The following is a 10,252-nucleotide window of genomic DNA, read 5'->3' as shown; positions in this document are numbered from 1 at the left end:
GTCACACTTGCCTGGATGTTGAAACCCCATTGCCTTCCGTGAGCAGGTTTGGGGCACCTGACTGGCCAGCAGAGCTGGCGCTGAGCAGCGTTTGATCCATTGGCAGTGGGATGGCGCGGGAAGAACAGGGTCCGATGTCAGGCTGGCGGCAGGGGAGCCTCGGAGCTGCCCTGGCCACCAGGGTGGGGTTGTGGGGGGGTTGCTGACCTGGCCCTTATCTTCCCTGTTTCTCTTCTTAGCTCCTGCACCTCTGCAGCCGAGAAGGAGATGGGAGGTGAGTGACCCAGCCTCTCCTGCTGACAGGAGATAGCCTGAAGGTCCAGCTGATCCGGGCACTGTGGGCCTGGTGTGAGGGAAAGACCCAGCTCCCACAGCCTCAAAGCATGAGCTGGATGAAGATCATCTTGGTTCTTGGCCAACCCTGCTCCTCAGCAAAGGCTGAGCCCCTGCTCAGGCAATAGAGCAGGCAGGGCGCATTGCAGCCCTCAGGGGTTCTTTTGAGGTCCAAGACAGAGCCCCTCTCCCCTGCGCCCACAGCAGAAGCTCCCAGGAAGGCTTGTAGGAGCTCAGCAGGGTTGTGTGGCCCATCTCCATCCTCTTCCACCCCAGGAGCAGAGCAAAGGGAGAAGCAGTACCGAGCCCATCGGGGATTCGGGGATCGCCGCGGTGGGGTCATCAGTGCCCGCACGTATTTCTACGCTGACGAGGCCAAGTGTGACCAGCACATGGAGACTTTCCTCCACTGCATTGACGCCTCAGGTAAGTGCTCCACATGTCCTCAGCAGCCCCACTGTGCTTGGGGACTGCAGGGACCCTGCAGCCCACCGCCATATCTCGGGTACCTCCCTTCTGCCCAAGCACTCTGCCTGTTGGGCTAGCTCTGTCTTTGTGGCTCCATCCAGGTGGCACATGTCATGTCCTCAGCAGCCCCACTTGGGGACTGCAGGGACCCTGCAGCCCACCGCCATATCTCGGGGACCTCCCTTTGCCCAAGCAACTCTGCCTGTTGGGCTAGCTCTGTCTTTGTGGCTCCATCCAGGTGGCAGCTCAGAGGACGCCCCGCCCCACCCCCCCCACCCCCCGCCATATCTCGGGTACCTCCCTTCTGCCCAAGCACTCTGCCTGTTGGGCTAGCTCTGTCTTTGTGGCTCCATCCAGGTGGCAGCTCAGAGGACGGCTTCTCGGCCATCAAGCTGACGGCGCTGGGCAGACCTCAGTTCCTGGTGAGTGTCAGGGCTGTGACCAGGGCAAGGTGGGTCAAAGCCAGGGCCACGGATGATGCATCTTGGGGGGGCAGGTGCTTTGGGGTTCCAGGCTTGCTGCAGTGGCATCTCTACTGATGGCAGAGAGGAGTGGGCACCAACAGGCTGTCCCCCGTGTGCCCAAGAGCACCCTGGAGATCCTGTCTCAACTTTTGGGGACACAGGAAGAGCTCAGAAGGTTAGAGGCCCCAATGTGAGGGTGTGGGGGGGTCTGTACTGCTAGGCTTGGCCCCTGCTTGGCCAAGGTCCCCTGCTATAGGGTCAGGGTCTGCCTCAGGCTGGGCACGATCCTGCAAAGCCTCCACCGCAGGAGGCTCTGAGACAGTTGGGCTCCAGCCCGGGTGTCTCACCTCGAGCTCTGTCCCCGCAGCTGCAGTTCTCAGAGGTGCTGGTGAAGTGGCGGAGGTTCTTCCACCAAATGGCCGCAGAGCAGGGCCAGGCTGGGCGGGCAGTGCTGGAGATGAAGCTGGAGGCGGAGAAGCTGCAGGTGAGGCAGGCAATGTCCAAGGGAGGAGGCTGTGCTGCCGGGGATGCACTGCTGGAGGTGGCCGGTGGCCATAGGGACCCCGGAGCAGCCCTGACCTGTGAGACCTCTGAGCCTGGAGCAGTAAGACCCCTGTAGCCCCTTGGCACTGATGCTCCTTTTGGTGGCAGGAGGCCCTGGCCAACCTCGGCATCGCGACCAAGGCGGAGAGCCAGCACTGGTTCACAGGCGAGAACCTGGGTGTAAGCGGGTAAGCTGCCTGCGACCTGGGGCGTGCAGTGGGATGGGGACACTGGGGGACCTTGTCCCTGTTCGTGGGGCAGCAGCAAGGAGAGGTCTCCAAAGGCCAGCACTGGCTCAGCACAGCGACCAGGCAAAGAGGAGGTTCGGGTGGAGGTGACAAGATGGGTCAGGGTGGCATGTGCTGTGCACCTGGCTCGCTGGTGGGGGTTGGCAGCTGGTAGAGACCCCCCTGCCCCTGCAAGACACCAGGACAGACCTGGCTCTCTGCTCCCAGCACTGTGGACCTGCTGGACTGGAACAGCCTGATCGACAGCCGCACCAAGCTCTCCAAGCTGCTGCTCGTCCCCAACATGCAGGTGGGTACCCATCTCTGCCACCCCTGGAGTGGCCCCACAGGGAGGGTGCTGTCAGTATGGGTCAGCCCGTCCCCGTCCCCCGTTCTGGTCCCCTGCTGCTGCTCCAAGGTTAGGGTGCTGCAAGGACTCATCCTTCTGTGTAGTTTGCCTCCTCCCTGCCGTTGCCTACCAACACGTGCCTCCCTGGTGCGAGTTTGCCTCCTGTGGGCAGGGCTGGCCGCAGGCAGGCAGGGTGCCACAAGCTGTTCTTGTTTCAGACTGGGCAGCTGGAGCCTTTGCTCTCACGCTTCACTGAGGAGGAGGATCTGCAGATGAAGCGGATGCTGCAGCGGATGGACGTCCTTGCCAAGGTCAGGGGGTGCTGGGGCTGGGGGAGCTGGGCACGGGCACCACCGCAGAGAGGGAAGGTGCGTGGCAGGTGGCCCCATCAGACCAACCTGCATGTCGTTCACACCGCCAGAGAGCCACGGAGAAGGGCGTGAGGCTGATGGTGGACGCGGAGCAGAGCTACTTCCAGCCAGCTATCAGCCGCCTCACCCTGGAGATGCAGCGCCGCTTCAACAGGGATCGGGCGATCATCTTCAACACCTACCAGTGCTACCTGAAGGTGAGGTCCAGCAGGAGGCTGGGCAGGAAGGACCTGCTGGCGCAGCTGGATGGAGACCTCAGCTCCTGAAGCCATGGCAATGCGGTGGCACGACTCCAGGGCTGGCTGGCTGGAGGTGCAGGGTGGAGGTCGCACTGACGCGATGGCCCAGTGCCATTTCTTCCATCTGGTCTCAGGAGGCTTACGACAATGTGACGGTGGACGTGGAGCTGTCACGCCGGGAGGGCTGGCACTTCGGCACCAAGCTGGTCCGTGGTGCCTACATGGAGCAGGAGCGGGAGAGGGCAGCCCAGATTGGCTATGAGGATCCCATCAACCCCACCTATGAGAAGACCAACGAGATGTACCACAGGTAGGGTACAGCCCCAGCCACGCTCCTCCTGCCCGCCCCACCAGGCACAGGCTCGGGCAGCCTCACCATGCAGCCCTGTACTGTCCTACAGGTGCCTGGACTATATCCTGGAGGAGATCAAGCACAGCCGCAAAGCCAACGTGATGGTGGCATCTCACAATGAGGACACGGTGAAGTTCACCCTGCACAGGTGGGTGCTGGGGAGGCAATGTGTCATGGCAGGGACTGGGGGCTCGAGGGATTTGGGGGCCCAGCAGAGCTGCAGTGAGATGTGCTGTGGCTTGTCGGGTCTCCTCTGCACTCACTTGGTGGGTTCCTAGCTCCCATCTGGTGCTCAGGGCTTCAGTTGGGGCTTGGAGCTGGGGTGCAGCACGGTAGCCCACAGCGGCTGCAGAGCTGGCCCCCATGGCCCAGCCCAGAGGCTGTTTTAAAAACAAATCCCTCAAGTCCTTGCATCCCAGCATCAATGTGGGACGTGGTCAGTGCCGTGCACTCGTACTTGGAGATGATCCCTGCTCCCCTCGTGGGACACGCTGCCCCTGCGTGCTCTGCTGTCTCTGCTCTTCCCTAACACGGAGGCTTGGCTTGCAGGATGATGGAGCTCGGGATCCATCCCTCAGAGAAGAAGGTGTACTTCGGGCAGCTGCTGGGCATGTGTGACCAGATCACCTTCCCCCTGGGTGAGTGCTGGGAGCAGGGGGGGACTTGGCAGATGTCCTCCTGCCCCACCTTGACCCCTGGGGTTTCCCTGAGCAGCTGCTGTGGGGTCTGAAGGATGGATGGAGCCGGGCTATGGGTCTGTCAGAGGGCAGGACTGGCTGAGGACAGTGCCTTCTTGCCTCTTCCCCAGTTGTGTGGAGTGCTGTGACCCCTGCATGGGGTTTGGGGAAGATGTAGATCAGGATGTAGATAGAGAATCACATCTGTCTCCTGGAGGCCCCATGAGACCGTGATGGCTGGGCAGGGAGATTCCTGCTTTGGACTACGAGCTGAGATCGGGGTACTCCTAGATGGGGCAGAGATGGGTCCTGGCAGCCAGCAAACCCTTCTTATACCTCCTTGGTCTGGGCATGTCGCTCTGCTCCACTGGAGGTGCACACCACATCCTGGGCTCTCTGCTAGCGGGGTGGCAACAGGTTCTTGTGTGACCTTGTCCTCTCCTCTGCCGCTGGCCCAGGCAGCGGAGCAGAGCTCCCAGGGGCCCGGACAGAGGGACATGCAAGGGTCTAGGTAGCCCAGCTTAGGTCAGGGACTGATCCCCCTGCCCACACCAGTGTCCGGAGCAGAGACCCGAGGCCAGGAGAGCAGCGGGAGGCAGACCGGGCAGATGTCCAGCATAGATGCTGCTCTGTCCTGGAGTTCCCCTCGCAAACCGGGTTTGGCTGCCTGTCTGCAACCTCCTCTGGTCATGCTGGAAAAATGTGTTAACTTGATGTTTCTGGTTGAATGCTTCTTGAATTGGCCCGGCCCTGGCTGCTGACATTCCCAGGGCTCCTGGTGACCTCCGCCCGCTCCCCCCGGCGCGTTCCCAAGCTCCCCGTGCTGAGCCGGGGGAGGGATGCACCGCCGCTCCCCCCAGCCCGGGCAGGCTCGGCCGCGTCTGGCCAGGGCCACTCTCAGGCTTCCCCTCCCCAGTGCTCAGCTGCAGCCTCTGGCCGCTGCAACCCTCCCACCCGCCATCCCTTGCTCCATCGGCACAGCCCGAGGGGCATGGAAGAGCTGGGAGTAAGGGAGGCTTTTTTCCTTTTTTTTTTTCCCCCCACTTTTTGCCTTTCCCCTCACATACACACACACTCTTTTTTCCTTTTCTCTTTTTTTTTCCTTTTTCCATTCTTTTCCTTTCTTGGTACTTCCCTGACCTGCCTCTCTCCCTCCAGGTCAGGCTGGCTTCCCCGTCTACAAGTACGTGCCCTACGGCCCAGTGAACGAGGTGCTGCCCTACCTGTCCCGGAGAGCCCAGGAGAACAGGGGCTTTGTCCAGAGGGCGAACCGGGAGCGGGACCTTCTCTGGAGGGAGGTCAAGAGGCGGCTCCTCGCGGGCAGCCTCTTCGGCCCCAGCCACTAACCCCAACTGTGGCATCCAGCCCAGGGTCTCACGTACCTTCACCTATAACCACTATTGCCATTCCCTGTCCTAGTTCTGCTGCAGTTTCCCCCCCCCAGCACCCTTTGCCCTGGGAGGGGAAGTGTCCTTGTTGCTGTTTGAACCACATACACCTTCTGGAGGTCACTACCGTAGGGTTGCCCCAGCTGGCACTGCCCTAAGGGATGTCCCTCTGCCATCCCAGGGGCTCTTGAGCTGTGCTTGCCCTGGGCTGTCTCTGGGGGGAGAGAGATGCTGGCGTTCCCCTGCCAGCCTTCCCCCACGTTGGTGAATGCTGTCCCAGGGTCTTCCCCTTGTGGGATTGCACAGGGAGATTTGGCTGCCTGCTTTGTGCCACGGGCTCAGGTCCAGGGCGGGCTGGGTGGCTCGGGGACAAGCTGGCCTCAGCCAAAAGCTCCTCCAGCCTCTGCCAGGGCTGGGGCTTGGTCTCTTCCAGCTCCATGGAGGCAGATGCCAAAGCAGAGGCCGCAGTGACGTGTGAAGGGTCACTGGGCAGGGGCAGAATGAGTCCCTGCCGCCTGTCCCAGGGCAGCCACTACCTGGCTGCTCACCAGTTTTGCACAGACCAGAGCTGGGCAGGTCCTGGGCAGGACCAGGCTCTCTCCCCATCCCACCGCCCTGAGCAGAGCCAAAGCTGCCCAGGGTTGTCCATCCTCAGGCACACGTCCAGTGGGGCAGGAGGGGCGAGAGGAGCTGGCCGGCCCCATCCCCATGCTGTTCCTGCCCTGCCCACAGTCCCCGGCTCTGATGCTGGACCAGGTCTGCTGCAGGCAGGGGTGGTGGCCACATGGGAGCACCAGGAGCCGGACCGCAGCTCAGCTCTGCCATACACTGGATTTGTAGAGAATGGTGATGATTAAATCATAACTGTTTTTGCTCCTGTCTCTTTGTTGGAGTTACTGGGCAGCTCTCTGTCCCTGGGCTCTGCTTCACTACCCTGCTCTCAAAGGGGGGGTTAGTGCCTGCTCTCAGCCCCCTCCAGCTGCACGCTTTGGCCTGAGCCGGGGCCAGGGCTGGGGGAAAGGAGCCAGAGACGGCTGCACTGAGTGAGGCCAAACTTCCCCGGGCCTGGGAATGGGGAAGCTGCGGAGCTGTCCATGATGGCCTTGAGGGAAGCTGGGAGCCCTGAAGCATCCTCAGCTGGCCCCAGCACCCTGCTGCTCATGAAGGGGGGGTGGCAGCTGTGAGAGAGCCTCTCCCCGCCCTGAGGTCTGCTTTTGGGGGACATGCACCCTGCAGGCTTTCACTGCCTCAAATTAGGGGCAGTTTCTCCTGGACTCATTTTGGGCTCTGCAGGACCATGAGCACCTCTGGGCTTCCCTGCCTGCCAGCTATAAGGCAGCATCTTTTTCCCTGGGTTGTTCTCTCCACTTCTGGCAAGCCACCCAAGCCAAAGGGGTGAAGTTTAGGCTTTCCAGAGATGTTCACCTACTGCCTTTTTCTCTAGCTGAGACTCCCATGCCTTAAAAAACACCTGGAGCAGCAGGGAACATGGCTGGAGCATGGGGCCGGGGCTGCTGCTATATAAAAGCAGTGCCGGAGCAGGCAGCAGCTGGGCTCCTGGTATTTTGGGGAGGAGAGGAGATGCACTCCCGGCACCGGGCTGCCTCTCCAGCCTGTGCAGGATGCTGCGGCAGTGGCATGGGGCGTGCTGCTGCCCCATGGCCTGAGCTCTGCTGGTGCGGCTGGACCCGGGGCTGGATGCATGAGCAGCTGTCATCTGCTGCAGGCTTCTGCAAAGACCCCCGGCCACCTGCATAGCTATTGCAGGAGCAGATGCTGCAGCTTCCATGCCAGCAGCTTCATGTATCTGTACATGGCTGGTCTTGACCCCCCCCCTTTTTTGGAATTAACCCCCTCTCCAGCCCTCCTTCCAGGACAGAAAGGACTTGTGCACCTACAGGCAGCTCCGCAACATGCCTCTGCAGCGCGTGTGCTGCTGTTTGCAGGGGCTGTGTATGGGGTCAGGGTGCAGGGTGCTTGCCTCCTGCCTTACCCAGGGCACTGGATGCCCTTGAAACCCCCCAAATCCCCGTGTTCCCAGCAACCTTTATCCATGCTCAGCCAGAAAACAGCAACCGCTCCTTTTATTTCTGAGTGCATTGACCCAACCAAACCCTCCCTATATCTCAGGCTTTCCCCACCCTGCTCAGTTTTAGCTCTTGCTGCTGGAAGCTGCTTTCTGCTTGTCCCAAAGGAAAGGGAGGCATGAAACAGTGGCGGGTATGCCGGTAGCCCGTGCTGCAACACGCTCGCTTGCAAGGATGCTGGCTACAGCAGCAGGGGGAGTTGCAAGGGGAAAGAGCCCGTATCCTTGCAGCAACCATCTCGGCAGCCTTGCGCTCAAATGCCGTGAGCAGCCCAAGCGCACACGTGAGCGGGGGCTTCTTCCAAGAAGCAGAGCCTGGCCGCATCCCGGCAGGATGGTGACGAGTGCCTCGTATTGTATGACTCCGCGCTGCCCTGCCGTGCAGTCCTGCCCGCTGAAACAGCTGCAGGGATTTTTGAACCATTGACAAAACAACATATTTTTCCTCATTTTTGTGTTCAGAAATACTATAGTGCTGGGGTTTCTTTTTTCTCTGATGTTTTCCAAAACACAGTTCAATGGGAGGCAAGCACCTGGCAGGGCATTTCCAGCCTGAAAACTGAAAAAGGAGCTGCAAACGGTGGTGTAATGGAAAGCATCATGCCGTGCTCCCAGGGCGCTGGCACAGGCAACAGCCTCGCTGGCACCAGAGGGAGAGGCAGGATGGGTGGCTGATACCCGTGGGACGTGCAATCCCCCAGCCCTGGCAGCACCAGCCAGCCCAGACCATGCCACTCCCCTGAGCACCGTAAATCCTCCCTCCACCTCCTCCCCGCAGCATCCTCAGCAGCTTCTCCAGCCTCTGGCTACCAGCCGGCAGCATCTTCCGAGGGACCAGCTTATCTCCCCGGCTACGGCCCAACCCCTGCCCTGGTGTGGGTTAGAGCTGGTGAAAACGGAGCAGCACAGGATCTGCTGCCTGCCTGCCTGCAGGAAGAGAAAACTGTTTACTGAAGCCAGAAAACTGACAAAATCAAACACATCCTTGCACAAAGCAACAGCGTGGTAAAGGCATGGCGGTGCGAGCCTGCCCTGGCTTATCGGGAGTGGGGCAGAGGAGCACCAGGCATGCTCGGCACAGCGGGAAGGTGATGGAGAGAGCAGATAGGAAGGGAATCCTGGTTATGGAAACAGCCGGAGCGAAGCCACAGCTCCAGGTGGACACAGCTGCCAGGCGAGGCATGGGGATGCGACTGCCAAGCCTGGCTTCCCGCCTAACTTTGGAGTGAACTCCCTCCCCAACCTGCTCACCCAGACAGAAAGGGATGCTGAGCTCAACCCGGGGCTGAGAGTCATCCCGGGGGAACTCCTCACACATCAGTGCAGCTGGGTCACCACGGTCTCGGCATTCCTGCCCTGGCCATGGGGGCCGAGCAGGGCCACCCGCGTGTTTCTGGGCACCCTCCAGACAGGTCCTGCGAGCAGGACAGGGTGAATTGGGGGACAGGGATGTGGAGGCAGGGGAAGCTGGGCAAGGGATGCTGCTTCCCAGTGCTGCTGTGGAACATGTGGAAGGGGTCTGGGGGAACGTGAAAGGTGCTGGGGCTGCAGAGGGGAAAAAGGAGGACTACCCAATGGTCACAAGCCCATTTGAAAGCTCAGGTCTGAAAAGGAAAGTTGGTGGGTTATACTGGGTAAACCATCAGACCTTTCCTCTGCACCAAGGATGCTGCCAGTGGGATGTCGGCCACAATGTGCTGATACACCCGTGGCACAGGGAATGGGGAAAAGGCAATCTCAGGCAAGGCCACTGCCATCCGAGTCCCCACCGGTGGCCCGATGCCAATGTCACTCAGTGGGAAGGAGGAATGCGCTAGGCTTTGCCTTCCCAGCTTCATGCCACGGAGGGTCCTGGCTGCTCTCTGCTGTGGCATCACACACGCAAAGGCCACAGGGCACCTGGGCTCGCTGCACCCTGCCAGAGAAGGTGCTGAACCAGGATGTTACAAATCCGGACTGTCAAAACTGCAGGTTGTCGGTGGCTTCTGGGGCAGACTCCAAAAGCCAATGCAAAGAACACACATTGGCAGGGGGCAGTCCTGTAGATTTGAAACCGTCTCTGCACTTTGCACAAGCTACTGCCCATGGCTGGGCATTGGGAGGTCAGTGAGACTCTCACATGCACATTTATTGGGATATAACTGCAAAAAAGAATAATTCCCACTGGCAAGACCAGCAGAGACTTCCCCATTCCCACCTCTTGTCTGAGCAGGAGAGAAACCTTCCCTGCACATCAGCCCCATGTACAGCAAACACCGAAGGATGTTGGTGGTCAGAACCCACCAAACTCATCTACTCTTTGCTCGGTGAAGGGATCCTAGGGCTGGGAAGGTGCTCAGGACACCACCCAGGACTCCCTAATCCTCTCCAGAAGGATGCTCCCAACCCATGCCTAGTATGATGGAGGCTCCACATCCACAGGAAAATCCCGGAGGTGTGTGGCCCTCAGACCCAGCTCTGCGGGAGATGCACACTGTCCATACACCCTTCCACAGCTCCTTGGATGCAGCCAGCACTCAGCAGGAGACTGATGCAGCTATTTAGCTGCCTGTGTGCTACCACACAGGGATGTCCTCCATCCATGCTTCTGATGCAGCTATTTAGCTGCCTGTGTGCTGCCACACAGGAGAGGGTTGGGATGTCCTCCATCCATGCTTTCACCATACAGCTATCGGATGTTCCTGGAGCTCAGACAAGAGCCGGATCCCCTGGGCAGCCGGACCCCAAGGCTGTCAGGCAACCAGGACTGCCAGAA

The 10,252-nt window shown here is 60.3% G+C and overlaps 1 protein-coding gene across 1 annotated transcript; it reads left to right on the top strand.

Annotated features, from left to right (window-relative positions):
• The first annotated feature begins 245 nt into the window (after positions 1–245).
• LOC103901252 (proline dehydrogenase 1, mitochondrial) lies at positions 246–6,284 on the top strand. The gene is made up of 12 exons (XM_009282101.1): positions 246–274; positions 610–759; positions 1,159–1,223; positions 1,633–1,749; positions 1,917–1,996; positions 2,264–2,345; positions 2,603–2,695; positions 2,806–2,952; positions 3,129–3,304; positions 3,396–3,494; positions 3,896–3,984; positions 5,182–6,284. The coding sequence occupies exons 1-12, from the start codon at positions 268–270 to the stop codon at positions 5,367–5,369; spliced, it is 1,293 nt and encodes a 430-aa protein (XP_009280376.1). The 5' UTR covers positions 246–267; the 3' UTR covers positions 5,370–6,284.
• The last annotated feature ends 3,968 nt before the right edge of the window (positions 6,285–10,252 follow it).

The sequence above is a fragment of the Aptenodytes forsteri genome, unplaced genomic scaffold (assembly GCF_000699145.1).
Source record: "Aptenodytes forsteri isolate BGI_AS27 unplaced genomic scaffold, ASM69914v1 Scaffold85, whole genome shotgun sequence".
Taxonomy (NCBI): domain Eukaryota; kingdom Metazoa; phylum Chordata; class Aves; order Sphenisciformes; family Spheniscidae; genus Aptenodytes; species Aptenodytes forsteri.
Note: the sequence above shows the minus strand (reverse complement) of the source record. Positions and strands in the feature narration are given on the sequence as shown.